The sequence below is a fragment of the Cibotium barometz genome, chromosome 23 (genome assembly GCF_041138505.1).
Source record: "Cibotium barometz isolate CiBa-2024 chromosome 23, ASM4113850v1, whole genome shotgun sequence".
NCBI lineage: Eukaryota > Viridiplantae > Streptophyta > Polypodiopsida > Cyatheales > Cibotiaceae > Cibotium > Cibotium barometz.
Window position 1 is genome coordinate 22698867 of NC_141068.1, and position 21549 is coordinate 22720415.

The 21549-nt window shown below is 37.1% G+C and overlaps 2 protein-coding genes across 4 annotated transcripts; both read right to left on the minus strand.

Moving 5' to 3' along the window:
- Nucleotides 1-7204: 7204 nt before the first annotated feature.
- LOC147625752 (thaumatin-like protein) lies at nt 7205-8242 on the minus strand. Its single transcript, XM_086817305.1, has 2 exons — nt 8010-8242; nt 7205-7906 (listed from the first exon to the last, which is right to left on the minus strand). Exons 1-2 carry the CDS (start codon nt 8065-8067, stop codon nt 7437-7439), a joined length of 528 nt encoding a protein of 175 aa, XP_086673431.1. The 5' UTR covers nt 8068-8242; the 3' UTR covers nt 7205-7436.
- An 8507-nt stretch (nt 8243-16749) lies between these two features.
- LOC147625753 (thaumatin-like protein) lies at nt 16750-20159 on the minus strand. Of its 3 annotated transcripts, none has more exons than XM_086817306.1 (2): nt 19965-20159; nt 16750-17446 (listed from the first exon to the last, which is right to left on the minus strand). In XM_086817306.1, exons 1-2 carry the CDS (start codon nt 20020-20022, stop codon nt 16977-16979), a joined length of 528 nt encoding a protein of 175 aa, XP_086673432.1. In that variant the 5' UTR covers nt 20023-20159; the 3' UTR covers nt 16750-16976. The 3 variants fall into 3 exon arrangements, 2 of the variants coding, with proteins under 2 accessions (XP_086673432.1, XP_086673433.1); XM_086817307.1 differs by lacking the exon at nt 19965-20159 and adding an exon at nt 17550-17694; XR_015268724.1 differs by lacking the exon at nt 16750-17446 and adding an exon at nt 19810-19861 and having other exon boundaries at nt 19965-20149.
- Nucleotides 20160-21549: the final 1390 nt, after the last annotated feature.

A 21549-nucleotide genomic window follows, 5' to 3' on the forward strand; every position in this document is an offset into this window, starting at 1 on the left:
TAATTAAATTGACGCGCCTTAGTACTTACCCGATATACCGAGCGACTCAATTGCTCGGCTCCGTACCTAGAGTTCAGGTGGGGTTCCAAGCCGCCTGTGCCTCTAGAATACATTGCAAATCTAGGTCATCTATGAGTATGGAGGTGGCATTAGAAGACGCCCCTCCATATATCCAATTTTGGTCCGTTGTTGGCGATGAACGCTATGATGGCCACATCTATATGCATAGAAACATTACATAAACACATAAAAACATAGCTCACATAGAGCATACATTACATAAAAAGCTTATGCATAAAGTTTTAATGTATAGAGATTAATGCATGAAACCTCAATGCATAGAGTCCCATGCATAGAGCTTAATGCATAAGGCTCATGCATTGAGCTTTATGCATAGACTCTAATGCATAGAGTCTCTTAGATGAATTTTCCTGCATAGAGTCTTAATGGATAGAGCCCTATGCATAAAGCCTCAATGCATAGATCCTCATGCACAGAGCCTCTTGAGTCGTGCATAAAGCCTTGTGCATAGAGCCTTAATGCATAAGGCTTATGCATTGAGCTTTATGCATAGATATCATGTATGAATCCTCATTCATAGAGCCTCATGTATAGAGCTCATGCATAGATCCTTAGTTCATTAGGCTTATGTATTGAGCTTTATGCATAGAGTCTCATGCATAGAGACTCATGCATGAATAAGGCTTAGAGGTGAAACATATATAAGAAAAATGATCCCAGACACTTGAAGGTGCAAAAACAAAGAGCAAGGTGAAGGGGCTTACCTCTTATGCTTGTGAGAAGGCTTGTATGCAGCTGATCTTCTTTGGAGAAGAAACCCTAAATCTAGCTACAAAAAGTATTAAGATAAGCAAAGTTTTTATTTATGCATTAAGCTTTATGCATAAGGTCATGCATAAAGTTTTATGCATAATGCTTTACGCATAAAGCCTTATGCATTAAGCATTTTGCGGGTTGTTGCAAGATCAGGGTGTCCAGTTTTATCGAGTTTATGCTGGACTGGGACAATGCTTGGAGAGCAAATTTTGGGGGGCAAGGTACTTAAAATGAGATCAAGCAAATAATAGAAAATACGCTTGCCCTTAAATTAACCCAGTATAACTTAAAGTAATATAAATTAGTCTAATTAATCAAAATTAATCAAAAATATGATGAAATGATAAACAAATGATCTTTCCATACTTAGAGTGATCCAATTTATTTTTCCATAGATGCACCATTACAAGTACACTAGTCCCTATAGGTTTTAGATGATTCACATCAAAAATGTAATTTTACTAATTAGATTATTAATATTTACAGGCCTTCTGATAGTCTGGAAGAATTTTAAAAAAGAGATCATTAAAAATACAACCATTGGATTTGTAATTTTTACTAACCACCACATTATACTAATGTCTCAGTATCTACCCACTCTTTTGATCTACAAGATTGAGGATTTTAAGTGGTAGCTATTGTGGGTACAAAAAGTGGCGTATATTATAACACTTTAAAGACCTTGAAATATTTAAAGAAAATAGACAAATATCTTGAAATTTTCTCGAAAAATCAAGTTAAGCTCCATATTATGTGAAGATCTAAGGTACAAAGTGGGAATCTCATATGAGTTTATATGCAAAAGATATTAGCATTTTATGGAATTAGTTCAAATTTGGGACAGGGTGTATACATAGACTTTGTACCTAAGAAAATGAGGACTTTTGACTATCTAATGCTTAATCAAATTATGCAACTATATTTCCAACTTTGAATATGATGTTCCAACAAAAGAACTTGAAACGAAATTCCTTCATTTACTAGGAGAGATTAGCCACTAAAGGTAAACAAATGCCTGTTTTTTTTCTGTTTAACAGGGTGCCTGAGTGGATAAAACTGGGCACCCTGATCTTGCAACCACCCTTGCATAGAGTCTCATGCATAGAGACATCTACATTAAGCTCATGCATAGAGCTTCTGCAGCATGACGTCTCATGCATAGAGCCTTATGCTGCACAAAGCTCATGCATAGAGTCTCATGCATGAAGCCTCATGCATAGATCCTTATGCATTATGCTTTATGCATAGAGTCTCATGTATGAAGCCTCATGCATAGACCTTAATACATAAGGCTCATACATAAGCCTCATGCATAGAGAGTAATACATAAGGCTCATGCACAAAGTCTCATGCATAAAGTCTCATGCATGCATAAGGTCTAGAGGCAAAACATATGCAAGAAAAATAATTCCCAACATCCGAAGGTGCAAAAATAACAAAGATCAAGGTCAAGGGGATTACCTCTTATTCTTGTGGCTTGTACTACATAGTTGATCTTTCTTGAAGAAGAAACCCTAAACTTAGCCACAAGAAGAATTAAGATAAGCAAAGTTTTTATTTATAAAAAACTATTAATATAATTAGTAAGCATTTAAGAGAGAAAACAGGCATACAAGAGAGCAAGGTGTAGGGGCTTACCTGTTATGCTTATAATAAGAAGGGCTAGCGGTTGATCTTCTTTGGACAAGAAACCCTCAACCTAGACACAAAAAGCATTAAGATAAGCTAAGTTTCTATTTATAAGAAACTACTAATATAACTATTTAAGCATTTAAGAGAGCATACAAGCATACAAGAGAGTAAGAAAGAGAGTATGAAATCATACAAGAGAGTAAGCAAGAGAGTATGAAATCATACAAGAGAAGTAAGCAACAAAAGATGAAAGAGAAGCAAGTAACAAAAGGTAAGTCTCAAATCCTAGATTAGTGAACTTTCAAAAAATAAAAAATTAAAGAAAACAAAGAAGATAAGGATATGGTACATACCTTGATAGAAGGAGGTCTTGTGAAGGTGGGAAGGGGAGAAGAGGAGGAGGGATTTTGAGGGAGATGTGGATGGGAAGCCAGATCCTCCACACTCCACCAAGAGCTTCCCACCATCACCTCTAATGCTTCAACCGCTCCGACCGCCGCCGATGCCCTCCGACCGCTCCGATCGTCACTGTCGATGCCCTTAAAATTGCAAGGAATCTCTACTTAGCACAACACTCTACAACTCTACAACATTACTATGAGAACTTTGCACACCAATCTGAATATTTTGCACGGTAATCTGAAAACTTTATACAATAACCTTGTTTTTCTACACAACAATCTTCTTCTTGTAATTTTTCTCCAAGAACTCAAAGATTTGGTAATCTAGCATTTGATCTTGAAGAAGTAAGGGCTTTAAGGATTGATATTTGAAATTGTAAGCTCTCTAAGTAAGATAATGCAAGAAAATCAATCAATATTGGTTACTAAAATCTATGCAAACCTTAATTTCAAAAATCAAGAAAATTTCAAGAAAATCAAGATCAAGAAGATCAAGAAGATCAAGAAATCAAACTGTACAGTGGATTAGGGTTATGAAAATAGTTACCAATATAAATTCAAAAATGATTAACAAAAAATTTATAATACTGTCAAAACAAGAAATTAGCAAATCTGAAAATTGTGTTAAAATTAACTTTGAAAATGATTATCACTAATTACTACCTAAGCCAAGAGCTCTGATACCAATGAAAGAAAATAGCGTCTAGATTAACATAAATTTGATGAAATAAAGCACCATCTAGATAAATTGGATATAGCTTAATTGGTCTTGGATTAGCTTAGATTAGGATGATTAGCTTAGGTTTAGAGAGAGTAAGTGACTTTTATATTGATGATTATCAAAAGGTTCAAAAGTTACAATACTCTTAGAGCACATACCTTTTATAGACCCAAGGTCCATGTGTCCTAATCCCATATGTAAATGACCCTAAGCCCATGTGCCTAGGTCCATCCCATGTGCATGTGCATCCTGAGAACACTGTTACAAAATACCAACGAAAGAAAGTAGCATCTAGATTAACATGGATTCAATAAAAGAAAGTAGCATCTAGATTAACTTGGATTTATCTTAATTAACCTTAGATTAGACTAGATTAGGATGATTAGCCTAGGTTTAGAGAGAAGAGAGAGTAAGTGACTTGTGTATTGATCATTATTAAAAGGTTCAAAAGGTACAATATTCCTAGAGCACATGCCTTTTATAGTCCCAAGGCCCATGTGCCCTAATCCCACATGTAAATGACCCTAAGCCCAGGTGCCTAGGCCCATCCCATGTGCATGTGCATCCTAAGAACACTTTGTTACAAATGACTTGTAAATCTAAAATTTTGTGACAAATTATCCTGTAACCAAATTTATGCTGCAACTCAACAACTAGAAATTGGACATATATAGTCAACATTGACACTTTCATAGAGTGCTTGTGAAAAACTTGCAGAGCTGAAACTAGGCCTGACATAGCTTCGAATCAAAATTATCAAATTGCATATTACAATGCCCCTTTGTTGCTGACCACCACGAAGGGCGCTTTAAGATGCGATAATGGACCTTACTGTTGTGTCCAGCTGCTTCTCTTGGCTACAAATAATTTATAGAGTTTTTCTTCCAAATCAAATGGAAAGATATGTAATACAAGCATCATGACATGCATTTACCAAATCTTGTGTGTCAATGTCTAAAACGTTAAAAAACCTAAGGTCCACCAAATTATTTTTTAAACATCTTGATGAATTAATAGCAGAATAATATACCAAATCTTTTGTGTCAAAGATCTTATACCTTAAAAAACCTAAGGTCCACTAAATTTCTTTTTTCAACATCTTGATTAATTAATGGCAAAAGTAGACATTGGGTGCTTTACCATAAAGATATATAATACCATTGAGTTTATTGTATTGTTAGATATATTGTGGCATTTTAGAAAGAACATTAGATCATGGCTAGGCCTTTCCTTTATGACCATACCTGGCCGTTTGTAAATTACAACTTGTTTATTTAGCTCGAGTGCTTTATGCGAGGATATGTTGATATGCATATTCATTAGGTAGATCTCCATCCAAAAAACACATTTCATGTGGTTCTAGCAAATTTAGTATTGCTGTTAATATTCTGCATCTAGTACGTGGCCGACATGGCCGTGAACACTTGCATAGAGGGTACTAGCACAAGTAGAGGTTATAATCGATAGAGCCATAAGAACAAGTCTAAGTTTTGCTAGGAGATCCGTTGTAGTAGGTGTATTTTGCATTCATATGTATGGATTATCTATAAATTAGCTATATTTATTTTATATGCATGTGAAACTATAATGAATGCACCCATGCATATGGAGTGATGATGACATGGTAGTGCACATTGCTGACATGGCATATATGTCTATGAAATGTGGCACCAAATCAAGGATAATGTGGTATGTCCATATGGTGGATGTTTTGATGGCATGGACCAATGATGTAGCAATTAGAGTGAGGTGGCAACTCTTCCTCCTCGATGATGTGTTAATGCATGTGACATGGCATCAAATGAGGTGGCATAGTGAGATGGCATGCTATCTCATTCCTAATGAGGTGGCATAATGAAGTGGTACGTTGAGATGGCTCATTGAGGTGGAAAGCATGCCAATGTGTAGGTGATGTCACACATGTGCGCACATGGATGACCTCCTTAGGGGTCTCCACCTAGACTTGGTATATTACCTAAGCTAGGTTACCAAGCCTAGTTAGGGTTAGGTTTAGGCTTGGAAGGGAAGAAACTACTCAACTAAAGCCATTTTCATATAAAAATAATTCAAGCAGAGCTATTTTCAGATAGAATGGATGAAAATATACCTTTTCTTACTCAAATTAAACCAAATGGTTTTTCATAGATTCACCATGTTTTAGCACTCCTATCTCACATAAAATTATTGCTTACTTTAAAGAATCAAATTAATTTACCAATTATATTCAACTGCTCTAAGACTTTGAAGTGAATTTCCAATAGAGATCTTCGAAAATCTAATCCCCAAAAATGAATTTTGACCATATAGCCACAGTAACCTCATATATATCTATCTATTTGTCATTTAATCAAGAAAAATATGTAATGTACAGAAAAACTACTCTTTTGCATACCTTCGAAACATATAATAATTAATTATAAAAAGAAACTATATGCAAAAACTTACTCAATAAACCAAGTTAAGATCACCACCATTAAATGCTTTTCTAGCGTGCAAAGTGGGGATGGAATGGTAGTCAAAACAAGAAATTTATTAGCATTTTAAGATCATATTGTCTACCTCTTTTAAATTTGGGTCAGGCCATAAATATAAATTTATGACACATAAAATATGGGACAAGCCATAACTACATTTATGACACAAATGTTTTAAATTTTTGATTTTTTATCAAACCATATTATGTTTAACTGTACAACTACTAGGGTGTGATGTTTCATTAGAAGACCTCAACGTTAAAATTCCTTGGCCAACTTGGAAGGTGTATCAAGTGAGGATCCTTATTGTACAACCACCCACACGTAGTGCCTATATGATAATAAACTTATGAATATGAACATTGCGTTATATAAGTATAAACTTATACATATAATTATCATATCAAGAGTGTAAACATTTTTAGTAAATAAAAATCATAAACAGTCACCCACATTTCTATGAATGATTTGATCTCTGACGAATTTGTCAAGAAGAGATAAAATTAAGGAAATACTGTGGATCCCTTGATTTGGGTATAGCATTTTGAGGAGGGAGTTTGATACATGCACGTCTTAGTTGTTCATATATCTCAATCGAGATACAAGGATGTAATCAGAGCCGTATCTATATCTCCTCTACATCTCGATCCAGATATTTCCAACAAATAGGAGCTGCTCATGTCTTCTAACCCTAAAACTACACGTAAATCTTGGCTCTTTGTTTTACAAACACTAAAACCTATAATATGCGACCTCGGCTCAAGATGATAAAAGACCTAAGTTTTATTATTCAAATGCTAGGCATGGTTGTGTTATATCTTTTTGTCTTGTGCAAAAAACAAATATAGAATTTGCCATTGTTCCTTTGTTTTTTATTTTTTTGATTTGTTCGTGTAGGGAAGATGGATGACTTCAATGTCGATCCCCCTTCTAGCCTATGCTAAGAGTGACGTTGTTGTTGTTGTTGATGCTCCTTCATGTGGCAAAGAAAGTGATCTTCACACCTTTAAGCTTTCATTTAATCTCATACGTGTTACGAATCTACCCCACCAACATCAGCTTGAGTTCCTAAATGAGGATGTAATCGCAAATAGTTCCATCTAGTCCTACTCCGAGTCCACGGATGGGCACACAGAATCATCTAACAAGATCACATCATGCAATTATTAATTTAAAACGTACAACCATAATAAATAGCTCATAAGATCTATATATTATAAAGCAGCTCATACGATCTTCATAGTGTAGGAGCTTACTTATTATAGGGCATCTTAAACTATTTTTGGAAGTTATAACCATGATAGCTCCTCAAAGCTTTATTCTGCGCCGCGTGTTATATATGCAGCCGCTCCTCCGGAGTCCGGCCTACTACTACTGGCACAAGTAGAGGTTGTAATCGGTAGAGCCATAAGCGCAAGCCTTCGTTTCGTCGGGAGATCCGTTGTAGTAGCCATTTGGGCAAGTACTCGCAGTTGTGCCAGTACAGTCCACCGAAGCACAAGCGCCGTTTGTAGGAACCACTTTGAGAGCCACATTGAAGCCTGCCAAGACGGAGATATCATAGTAGTCCAGGCGGTTGCCACCGTCCACCGTGATCTCGAACTGCGAGACGCCGGACGGTGGACCAGTGTTGCATGCTTGGCCCCCGCAGCCCCCTACAATAGCCCAAACCGTCCCAGCTGACCAGCTCGGCGATGCAGCTACAGTCCAGGTCTGCCCTGGCGCTAGCTGCGAGCACGCCCCACCGACTCCGTTGTTGGGTACCCAATACTTGGCGCACACAGTTGAGCTGCACTGATTGTGGACATAGATCGTCGTTGCATTCACCAGAACCCACCCTCCTGCATGATGCATATCATTTCATGTTTAAAAATACAAAAAGAAAACTAAGTAGGCCTTTCCGCCTACTAGCGTTTAATTAAATTGACGCGCCTTAGTACTTACCCGAGGCTCCAACAAGAATGAGCAGCAATACGGATGATATTCCCATTTTGATACCCATGATATTATTGTTCAATCTCTCTCACTCTCTCTCTCTCTCTCTCTCTCACACACACACACACACACACACACACACACACTACCACCACCACCACCACCAACTACTACTAATTGAAGCGACAGAAGAACAACACAATGTAGAGGAGGAGGAGGAGGAGGAGAGGCACACGTCCCCGCTATTTATACACCTTGATGCAACTTGGCCATCACCTTTTCAACTGTGCGCCCAATAGCAGAACCTCCTTGCAGTGTTCACTTTTGGCACGCGCACTGTGCCAAAAGTAAATTGTGTAAGTGTTCACTGTTGGCTCGCACGGCCATCACCTTTTCAGCTGTGCCCAGCACGGTCCACGACGGTCTACGCGCCCAATAAAGAGGCAATAAAGGCTTTGGCTAAGTTTTCAAACTTGGTCAAATTAGATGGCCTTACGCTTCACCTTTAAGCCATGTTCAAATTAGTGCTCACATAACCGAGTTTATAGTATAATTCAAAATTTCGAATTTGACGTTGCCTTTAATTTTAAGCCATGAAATTTGTACATTTTAATTGCAAATCCTAGCATTTATATGATTTCTAGTGATTTTCAAGTTGAAATCTTGGTTAAGCCAAGCATTAAAGACCTTTAATTTTAAGGGTTAAAAAGAACTTTTTTTTTATATCATTGAAGTGCAAATCATTGAGATCTACGTCAAATATGTGGCTTTTTTCTTCGATAAGTGAATCCCAAGATAGTTTTTTTCTTTGTCTCACTTGTTTTTTCTTAGGATACTATTCTCACACTCGATCTTGAGTATAAACCACTTTTTACATCCATACATGTGGAATACAATTGTTTTTTCCTCGATGACTAAAGGCGAAGCTAGCGTTTTCCTTTCTCCCACTTATCTTCTCTAGGTACAATTCTCACACTTGATCACCACTTTTTACATTATACATGTGAAATACAGTTACTTTTTACTTGATGTGAGTAAATGCCAAGGTAGTGTTTTTCTTTGTTCCACGTGCCTTCTATCTAGGTACTATTCTCACACTTCATCTTGAGTATTGACCGCTTTTTACATCATACTTTTCCTTTAATGTGACTAAATTCCAAGATAGTTTTTTTCTTTGAGCTACTTTTCTCACACTCGAACCTTGAGTATCGACTGTAGCATTATATGGTAGTGATGCGTGTGTACACACTTAGGAGCATCGAGGCACTTTTTCCCTCACTAGGAGGCTTTTTCTCTCTTGCATCGTATGTACACCATCATATCTACTCATTTTGGGGTATGTACTTATCTTTTGTATCTGGCACACATTTGTTCATTCTAAGTAAACTAGAAGTGATAGGAGTAGAAAAGGTGGTGGGAAGCATGGATGTGGGCGAAGTGTTCAGGTAAGGAATAAAGAAAACGGGGTGTGATGGGAGAGGGGTAAATGTAGGAGTAAAATAGGAGAGCGAGTCGAGTGAAGCGGTCAAGAGGTATAGGGGTTACTATGGGACAACTGACATGCCAAGCACATAGTAGGAAGGACATAATACCGAGCGACTCAATTGCTCGGCTCCGTACCTAGAGTTCAGGTGGGGTTCCAAGCCGCCTGTGCCTCTAGAATACATTGCAAATCTAGGTCATCTATGAGTATGGAGGTGGCATTAGAAGACGCCCCTCCATATATCCAATTTTGGTCCGTTGTTGGCGATGAACGCTATGATGGCCACATCTATATGCATAGAAACATTACATAAACACATAAAAACATAGCTCACATAGAGCATACATTACATAAAAAGCTTATGCATAAAGTTTTAATGTATAGAGATTAATGCATGAAACCTCAATGCATAGAGTCCCATGCATAGAGCTTAATGCATAAGGCTCATGCATTGAGCTTTATGCATAGACTCTAATGCATAGAGTCTCTTAGATGAATTTTCCTGCATAGAGTCTTAATGGATAGAGCCCTATGCATAAAGCCTCAATGCATAGATCCTCATGCACAGAGCCTCTTGAGTCGTGCATAAAGCCTTGTGCATAGAGCCTTAATGCATAAGGCTTATGCATTGAGCTTTATGCATAGATATCATGTATGAATCCTCATTCATAGAGCCTCATGTATAGAGCTCATGCATAGATCCTTAGTTCATTAGGCTTATGTATTGAGCTTTATGCATAGAGTCTCATGCATAGAGACTCATGCATGAATAAGGCTTAGAGGTGAAACATATATAAGAAAAATGATCCCAGACACTTGAAGGTGCAAAAACAAAGAGCAAGGTGAAGGGGCTTACCTCTTATGCTTGTGAGAAGGCTTGTATGCAGCTGATCTTCTTTGGAGAAGAAACCCTAAATCTAGCTACAAAAAGTATTAAGATAAGCAAAGTTTTTATTTATGCATTAAGCTTTATGCATAAGGTCATGCATAAAGTTTTATGCATAATGCTTTACGCATAAAGCCTTATGCATTAAGCATTTTGCGGGTTGTTGCAAGATCAGGGTGTCCAGTTTTATCGAGTTTATGCTGGACTGGGACAATGCTTGGAGAGCAAATTTTGGGGGGCAAGGTACTTAAAATGAGATCAAGCAAATAATAGAAAATACGCTTGCCCTTAAATTAACCCAGTATAACTTAAAGTAATATAAATTAGTCTAATTAATCAAAATTAATCAAAAATATGATGAAATGATAAACAAATGATCTTTCCATACTTAGAGTGATCCAATTTATTTTTCCATAGATGCACCATTACAAGTACACTAGTCCCTATAGGTTTTAGATGATTCACATCAAAAATGTAATTTTACTAATTAGATTATTAATATTTACAGGCCTTCTGATAGTCTGGAAGAATTTTAAAAAAGAGATCATTAAAAATACAACCATTGGATTTGTAATTTTTACTAACCACCACATTATACTAATGTCTGAGTATCTACCCACTCTTTTGATCTACAAGATTGAGGATTTTAAGTGGTAGCTATTGTGGGTACAAAAAGTGGCGTATATTATAACACTTTAAAGACCTTGAAATATTTAAAGAAAATAGACAAATATCTTGAAATTTTCTCGAAAAATCAAGTTAATCTCCATATTATGTGAAGATCTAAGGTACAAAGTGGGAATCTCATATGAGTTTATATGCAAAAGATATTAGCATTTTATGGAATTAGTTCAAATTTGGGACAGGGTGTATACATAGACTTTGTACCTAAGAAAATGAGGACTTTTGACTATCTAATGCTTAATCAAATTATGCAACTATATTTCCAACTTTGAATATGATGTTCCAACAAAAGAACTTGAAACGAAATTCCTTCATTTACTAGGAGAGATTAGCCACTAAAGGTAAACAAATGCCTGTTTTTTTTCTGTTTACAGGGTGCCTGAGTGGATAAAACTGGGCACCCTGATCTTGCAACCACCCTTGCATAGAGTCTCATGCATAGAGACATCTACATTAAGCTCATGCATAGAGCTTCTGCAGCATGACGTCTCATGCATAGAGCCTTATGCTGCACAAAGCTCATGCATAGAGTCTCATGCATGAAGCCTCATGCATAGATCCTTATGCATTATGCTTTATGCATAGAGTCTCATGTATGAAGCCTCATGCATAGACCTTAATACATAAGGCTCATACATAAGCCTCATGCATAGAGAGTAATACATAAGGCTCATGCACAAAGTCTCATGCATGCATAAGGTCTAGAGGCAAAACATATGCAAGAAAAATAATTCCCAACATCCGAAGGTGCAAAAATAACAAAGATCAAGGTCAAGGGGATTACCTCTTATTCTTGTGGCTTGTACTACATAGTTGATCTTTCTTGAAGAAGAAACCCTAAACTTAGCCACAAGAAGAATTAAGATAAGCAAAGTTTTTATTTATAAAAAACTATTAATATAATTAGTAAGCATTTAAGAGAGAAAACAGGCATACAAGAGAGCAAGGTGTAGGGGCTTACCTGTTATGCTTATAATAAGAAGGGCTAGCGGTTGATCTTCTTTGGACAAGAAACCCTCAACCTAGACACAAAAAGCATTAAGATAAGCTAAGTTTCTATTTATAAGAAACTACTAATATAACTATTTAAGCATTTAAGAGAGCATACAAGCATACAAGAGAGTAAGAAAGAGAGTATGAAATCATACAAGAGAGTAAGCAAGAGAGTATGAAATCATACAAGAGAAGTAAGCAACAAAAGATGAAAGAGAAGCAAGTAACAAAAGGTAAGTCTCAAATCCTAGATTAGTGAACTTTCAAAAAATAAAAAATTAAAGAAAACAAAGAAGATAAGGATATGGTACATACCTTGATAGGAGGAGGTCTTGTGAAGGTGGGAAGGGGAGAAGAGGAGGAGGGATTTTGAGGGAGATGTGGATGGGAAGCCAGATCCTCCACACTCCACCAAGAGCTTCCCACCATCACCTCTAATGCTTCAACCGCTCCGACCGCCGCCGATGCCCTCCGACCGCTCCGATCGTCACTGTCGATGCCCTTAAAATTGCAAGGAATCTCTACTTAGCACAACACTCTACAACTCTACAACATTACTATGAGAACTTTGCACACCAATCTGAATATTTTGCACGGTAATCTGAAAACTTTATACAATAACCTTGTTTTTCTACACAACAATCTTCTTCTTGTAATTTTTCTCCAAGAACTCAAAGATTTGGTAATCTAGCATTTGATCTTGAAGAAGTAAGGGCTTTAAGGATTGATATTTGAAATTGTAAGCTCTCTAAGTAAGATAATGCAAGAAAATCAATCAATATTGGTTACTAAAATCTATGCAAACCTTAATTTCAAAAATCAAGAAAATTTCAAGAAAATCAAGATCAAGAAGATCAAGAAGATCAAGAAATCAAACTGTACAGTGGATTAGGGTTATGAAAATAGTTACCAATATAAATTCAAAAATGATTACAAAAAATTTATAATACTGTCAAAACAAGAAATTAGCAAATCTGAAAATTGTGTTAAAATTAACTTTGAAAATGATTATCACTAATTACTACCTAAGCCAAGAGCTCTGATACCAATGAAAGAAAATAGCGTCTAGATTAACATAAATTTGATGAAATAAAGCACCATCTAGATAAATTGGATATAGCTTAATTGGTCTTGGATTAGCTTAGATTAGGATGATTAGCTTAGGTTTAGAGAGAGTAAGTGACTTTTATATTGATGATTATCAAAAGGTTCAAAAGTTACAATACTCTTAGAGCACATACCTTTTATAGACCCAAGGTCCATGTGTCCTAATCCCATATGTAAATGACCCTAAGCCCATGTGCCTAGGTCCATCCCATGTGCATGTGCATCCTGAGAACACTTTGTTACAAAATACCAACGAAAGAAAGTAGCATCTAGATTAACATGGATTCAATAAAAGAAAGTAGCATCTAGATTAACTTGGATTTATCTTAATTAACCTTAGATTAGACTAGATTAGGATGATTAGCCTAGGTTTAGAGAGAAGAGAGAGTAAGTGACTTGTGTATTGATCATTATTAAAAGGTTCAAAAGGTACAATATTCCTAGAGCACATGCCTTTTATAGTCCCAAGGCCCATGTGCCCTAATCCCACATGTAAATGACCCTAAGCCCAGGTGCCTAGGCCCATCCCATGTGCATGTGCATCCTAAGAACAATTTGTTACAAATGACTTGTAAATCTAAAATTTTGTGACAAATTATCCTGTAACTAAATTTATGCTGCAACTCAACAACTAGAAATTGGACATATATAGTCAACATTGACACTTTCATAGAGTGCTTGTGAAAAACTTGCAGAGCTGAAACTAGGCCTGACATAGCTTCGAATCAAAATTATCAAATTGCATATTACAACGCCCCTTTGTTGCTGACCACCACGAAGGGCGCTTTAAGATGCGATAATGGACCTTACTGTTGTGTCCAGCTGCTTCTCTTGGCTACAAATAATTTATAGAGTTTTTCTTCCAAATCAAATGGAAAGATATGTAATACAAGCATCATGACATGCATTTACCAAATCTTGTGTGTCAATGTCTAAAACGTTAAAAAACCTAAGGTCCACCAAATTATTTTTTAAACATCTTGATGAATTAATAGCAGAATAATATACCAAATCTTTTGTGTCAAAGATCTTATACCTTAAAAAACCTAAGGTCCACTAAATTTCTTTTTTCAACATCTTGATTAATTAATGGCAAAAGTAGACATTGGGTGCTTTACCATAAAGATATATAATACCATTGAGTTTATTGTATTGTTAGATATATTGTGGCATTTTAGAAAGAACATTAGATCATGGCTAGGCCTTTCCTTTATGACCATACCTGGCCGTTTGTAAATTACAACTTGTTTATTTAGCTCGAGTGCTTTATGCGAGGATATGTTGATATGCATATTCATTAGGTAGATCTCCATCCAAAAAACACATTTCATGTGGTTCTAGCAAATTTAGTATTGCTGTTAATATTCTGCATCTAGTACGTGGCCGACATGGCCGTGAACACTTGCATAGAGGGTACTAGCACAAGTAGAGGTTATAATCGATAGAGCCATAAGAACAAGTCTAAGTTTTGCTAGGAGATCCGTTGTAGTAGGTGTATTTTGCATTCATATGTATGGATTATCTATAAATTAGCTATATTTATTTTATATGCATGTGAAACTATAATGAATGCACCCATGCATATGGAGTGATGATGACATGGTAGTGCACATTGCTGACATGGCATATATGTCTATGAAATGTGGCACCAAATCAAGGATAATGTGGTATGTCCATATGGTGGATGTTTTGATGGCATGGACCAATGATGTAGCAATTAGAGTGAGGTGGCAACTCTTCCTCCTCGATGATGTGTTAATGCATGTGACATGGCATCAAATGAGGTGGCATAGTGAGATGGCATGCTATCTCATTCCTAATGAGGTGGCATAATGAAGTGGTACGTTGAGATGGCTCATTGAGGTGGAAAGCATGCCAATGTGTAGGTGATGTCACACATGTGCGCACATGGATGACCTCCTTAGGGGTCTCCACCTAGACTTGGTATATTACCTAAGCTAGGTTACCAAGCCTAGTTAGGGTTAGGTTTAGGCTTGGAAGGGAAGAAACTACTCAACTAAAGCCATTTTCATATAAAAATAATTCAAGCAGAGCTATTTTCAGATAGAATGGATGAAAATATACCTTTTCTTACTCAAATTAAACCAAATGGTTTTTCATAGATTCACCATGTTTTAGCACTCCTATCTCACATAAAATTATTGCTTACTTTAAAGAATCAAATTAATTTACCAATTATATTCAACTGCTCTAAGACTTTGAAGTGAATTTCCAATAGAGATCTTCGAAAATCTAATCCCCAAAAATGAATTTTGACCATATAGCCACAGTAACCTCATATATATCTATCTATTTGTCATTTAATCAAGAAAAATATGTAATGTACAGAAAAACTACTCTTTTGCATACCTTCGAAACATATAATAATTAATTATAAAAAGAAACTATATGCAAAAACTTACTCAATAAACCAAGTTAAGATCACCACCATTAAATGCTTTTCTAGCGTGCAAAGTGGGGATGGAATGGTAGTCAAAACAAGAAATTTATTAGCATTTTAAGATCATATTGTCTACCTCTTTTAAATTTGGGTCAGGCCATAAATATAAATTTATGACACATAAAATATGGGACAAGCCATAACTACATTTATGACACAAATGTTTTAAATTTTTGATTTTTTATCAAACCATATTATGTTTAACTGTACAACTACTAGGGTGTGATGTTTCATTAGAAGACCTCAACGTTAAAATTCCTTGGCCAACTTGGAAGGTGTATCAAGTGAGGATCCTTATTGTACAACCACCCACACGTAGTGCCTATATGATAATAAACTTATGAATATGAACATTGCGTTATATAAGTATAAACTTATACATATAATTATCATATCAAGAGTGTAAACATTTTTAGTAAATAAAAATCATAAACAGTCACCCACATTTCTATGAATGATTTGATCTCTGACGAATTTGTCAAGAAGAGATAAAATTAAGGAAATACTGTGGATCCCTTGATTTGGGTATAGCATTTTGAGGAGGGAGTTTGATACATGCACGTCTTAGTTGTTCATATATCTCAATCGAGATACAAGGATGTAATCAGAGCCGTATCTATATCTCCTCTACATCTCGATCCAGATATTTCCAACAAATAGGAGCTGCTCATGTCTTCTAACCCTAAAACTACACGTAAATCTTGGCTCTTTGTTTTACAAACACTAAAACCTATAATATGCGACCTCGGCTCAAGATGATAAAAGGCCTAAGTTTTATTATTCAAATGCTAGGCATGGTTGTGTTATATCTTTTTGTCTTGTGCAAAAAACAAATATAGAATTTGCCATTGTTCCTTTGTTTTTTATTTTTTTGATTTGTTCGTGTAGGGAAGATGGATGACTTCAATGTCGATCCCCCTTCTAGCCTATGCTAAGAGTGACGTTGTTGTTGTTGTTGATGCTCCTTCATGTGGCAAAGAAAGTGATCTTCACACCTTTAAGCTTTCATTTAATCTCATACGTGTTACGAATCTACCCCACCAACATCAGCTTGAGTTCCTAAATGAGGATGTAATCGCAAATAGTTCCATCTAGTCCTACTCCGAGTCCACGGATGGGCACACAGAATCATCTAACAAGATCACATCATGCAATTATTAATTTAAAACGTACAACCATAATAAATAGCTCATAAGATCTATATATTATAAAGCAGCTCATACGATCTTCATAGTGTAGGAGCTTACTTATTATAGGGCATCTTAAACTATTTTTGGAAGTTATAACCATGATAGCTCCTCAAAGCTTTATTCTGCGCCGCGTGTTATATATGCAGCCGCTCCTCCGGAGTCCGGCCTACTACTACTGGCACAAGTAGAGGTTGTAATCGGTAGAGCCATAAGCGCAAGCCTTCGTTTCGTCGGGAGATCCGTTGTAGTAGCCATTTGGGCAAGTACTCGCAGTTGTGCCAGTACAGTCCACCGAAGCACAAGCGCCGTTTGTAGGAACCACTTTGAGAGCCACATTGAAGCCTGCCAAGACGGAGATATCATAGTAGTCCAGGCGGTTGCCACCGTCCACCGTGATCTCGAACTGCGAGACGCCGGACGGTGGACCAGTGTTGCATGCTTGGCCCCCGCAGCCCCCTACAATAGCCCAAACCGTCCCAGCTGACCAGCTCGGCGATGCAGCTACAGTCCAGGTCTGCCCTGGCGCTAGCTGCGAGCACGCCCCACCGACTCCGTTGTTGGGTACCCAATACTTGGCGCACACAGTTGAGCTGCACTGATTGTGGACATAGATCGTCGTTGCATTCACCAGAACCCACCCTCCTGCATGATGCATATCATTTCATGTTTAAAAATACAAAAAGAAAACTAAGTAGGCCTTTCCGCCTACTAGCGTTTAATTAAATTGACGCGCCTTAGTACTTACCCGAGGCTCCAACAAGAATGAGCAGCAATACGGATGATATTCCCATTTTGATATTATTGTTCAATCTCTCTCACTCTCTCTCTCTCACACACACACACACACTACCACCACCACCACCACCAACTACTACTAATTGAAGCGACAGAAGAACAACACAATGTAGAGGAGGAGGAGGAGGAGGAGAGGCACACGTCCCCGCTATTTATACACCTTGATGCAACTTGGCCATCACCTTTTCAACTGTGCGCCCAATAGCAGAACCTCCTTGCAGTGTTCACTTTTGGCACGCGCACTGTGCCAAAAGTAAATTGTGTAAGTGTTCACTGTTGGCTCGCACGGCCATCACCTTTTCAGCTGTGCCCAGCACGGTCCACGACGGTCTACGCGCCCAATAAAGAGGCAATAAAGGCTTTGGCTAAGTTTTCAAACTTGGTCAAATTAGATGGCCTTACGCTTCACCTTTAAGCCATGTTCAAATTAGTGCTCACATAACCGAGTTTATAGTATAATTCAAAATTTCGAATTTGACGTTGCCTTTAATTTTAAGCCATGAAATTTGTACATTTTAATTGCAAATCCTAGCATTTATATGATTTCTAGTGATTTTCAAGTTGAAATCTTGGTTAAGCCAAGCATTAAAGACCTTTAATTTTAAGGGTTAAAAAGAACTTTTTTTTTATATCATTGAAGTGCAAATCATTGAGATCTACGTCAAATATGTGGCTTTTTTCTTCGATAAGTGAATCCCAAGATAGTTTTTTTCTTTGTCTCACTTGTTTTTTCTTAGGATACTATTCTCACACTCGATCTTGAGTATAAACCACTTTTTACATCCATACATGTGGAATACAATTGTTTTTTCCTCGATGACTAAAGGCGAAGCTAGCGTTTTCCTTTCTCCCACTTATCTTCTCTAGGTACAATTCTCACACTTGATCACCACTTTTTACATTATACATGTGAAATACAGTTACTTTTTACTTGATGTGAGTAAATGCCAAGGTAGTGTTTTTCTTTGTTCCACGTGCCTTCTATCTAGGTACTATTCTCACACTTCATCTTGAGTATTGACCGCTTTTTACATCATACTTTTCCTTTAATGTGACTAAATTCCAAGATAGTTTTTTTCTTTGAGCTACTTTTCTCACACTCGAACCTTGAGTATCGACTGTAGCATTATCTCAATCGAGATACAAGGATGTAATCACACAGCCGTATCTATATCTCCTCTACATCTCGATCCAGATATTTCCAATAAATGGGAGCTGCTCATGTCTTCTAACCGTAAAACTACACGTAAATCTGGGCTGTTTGTTTTACCAACACTAAAACCTGTAACATGCGACCTCAGCTCGAGATTATAAATTAGATGGCCTTACGCTTCACCTTTAAGCCATGTTCAAATTAGTGCTCACATAACCGAGTTTATAGTATAATTCAAAAATTTGCCTTTAATTTTAAGCCACGAAATTTGTACATTTTAATTGCAAATCCTAGCATTTATATGATTTCTAGTGATTTTCAAGTTGAAATCTTTGTTAAGCCAAGCATTAATGACCTTTAATTTTAAGGGTTAAAAAGAACTTTTTTTTTATATCATTGAAGTGCAAATCATTGAGATCTACGTCAAATATGTGGCTTTTTTCTTCGATAAGTGAATTCCAAGATAGTTTTTTTCTTTGTCTCACTTGTTTTTTCTTAAGATACTATTCTCACACTCGATCTTGAGTATAAACCACTTTTTACATCCATACATGTGGAATACAATTATTTTTTTCTCGATGACTAAAGGCGAAGCTAGTGTTTTCCTTTCTCCCACTTATCTTCTCTAGGTACAATTCTCACACTTGATCACAACTTTTTACATTATACATGTGAAATACAGTTACTTTTTACTTGATGTGAGTAAATGCCAAGGTAGTGTTTTTCTTTGTTCCACGTGCCTTCTATCTAGGTACTATTCTCACACTTGATCTTGAGTATTGACCGCTTTTTACATCATACTTTTCCTTTAATGTGACTAAATTCCAAGATAGTTTTTTTCTTTGAGCTACTTTTCTCACACTCGAACCTTGAGTATCGACTGTAGCATTATCTCAATCGAGATACAAGGATGTAATCACAGCCGTATCTATATCTCCTCTACATCTCGATCCAGATATTTCCAATAAATGGGAGCTGCTCATGTCTTCTAACCGTAAAACTACACGTAAATCTGGGCTGTTTGTTTTACCAACACTAAAACCTGTTTGACTAAGACCTGCACTGATTGTGGACATAGATCGTCGTTGCATTCACCAGAACCCACCCTCCTGCATGATGCATATCATTTCATGTTTAAAAATACAAAAAAAAAACTAAGTAGGCCTTTCCGCCTACTAGCGTTTAATTAAATTGACGCGCCTTAGTACTTACCCGAGGCTCCAACAAGAATGAGCAGCAATACGGATGATATTCCCATTTTGATACCCATGATATTATTGTTCAATCTCTCTCACTCTCTCTCTCTCACACACACACACACACTACCACCACCACCACCACCAACTACTACTAATTGAAGCGACAGAAGAACAACACAATGTAGAGGAGGAGGAGGAGGAGGAGAGGCACACGTCCCCGCTATTTATACACCTTGATGCAACTTGGCCATCACCTTTTCAACTGTGCGCCCAATAGCAGAACCTCCTTGCAGTGTTCACTTTTGGCACGCGCACTGTGCCAAAAGTAAATTGTGTAAGTGTTCACTGTTGGCTCGCACGGCCATCACCTTTTCAGCTGTCCCCAGAAATCTTCGTTAAGCCAAGCATTAAAGACCTTTAATTTTAAGGGTTAAAAAGAACTTTTTTTTATATCATTGAAGTTCAAATCATTGAGATCTACGTCAAATATGTGGCTTTTTTCTTCGATAAGTGAATCCCACGATAGTTTTTTTCTTTGTCTCACTTGTTTTTTCTGAGGATACTATTCTCACACTCGATCTTGAGTATAAACCACTTTTTACATCCATACATGTGGAATACAATTGTTTTTTCCTCGATGACTAAAGGCAAAGCTAGCGTTTTCCTTTCCCCCACTTATCTTCTCTAGGTACAATTCTCACACTTGATCACCACTTTTTACATTATACATGTGAAATACAGTTACTTTTTACTTGATGTGAGTAAATGCCAAGGTAGTGTTTTTCTTTGTTCCACGTGCCTTCTGTAGGTACTATTCTCACACTTCATCTTGAGTATTGACCGCTTTTTACATCATACTTTTCCTTTAATGTGACTAAATTCCAAGATAGTTTTTTTCTTTGAGCTACTTTTCTCACACTCGAACCTTGAGTATCGACTATAGCATTATATGGTAGTGATGCGTGTGTACACACTTAGGAGCATCGAGGCACTTTTTCCCTCACTAGGAGGCTTTTTCTCCCTTGCATCGTATGTACACCATCATATCTACTCATTTTGGGGTATGTACTTATCTTTTGTATCTGGCACACATTTGTTCATTCTAAGTAAACTAGAAGTGATAGGAGTAGAAAAGGTGGTGGGAAGCATGGATGTGGGCGAAGTGTTCAGGTAAGGAATAAAGAAAACGGGGTGTGATGGGAGAGGGGTAAATGTAGGAGTAAAATAGGAGAGCGAGTCGAGTGAAGCGGTCAAGAGGTATAGGGGTTACTATGGGACAACTGACATGCCAAGCACATAGTAGGAAGGACATAATACCGAGCGACTCAATTGCTCGGCTCCGTACCTAGAGTTCAGGTGGGGTTCCAAGCCGCCTGTGCCTCTAGAATACATTGCAAATCTAGGTCATCTATGACTATGGAGGCGGCATTAGAAGACGCCCCTCCATATATCCAATTTTGGTCCGTTGGCGATGAACGCTATGATGGCCACATCTATATGCATAGAAACATTACATAAACACATAAAAACATAGCTCACATAGAGCATACATTACATAAAAAGCTTATGCATAAAGTTTTAATGTATAGAGATTAATG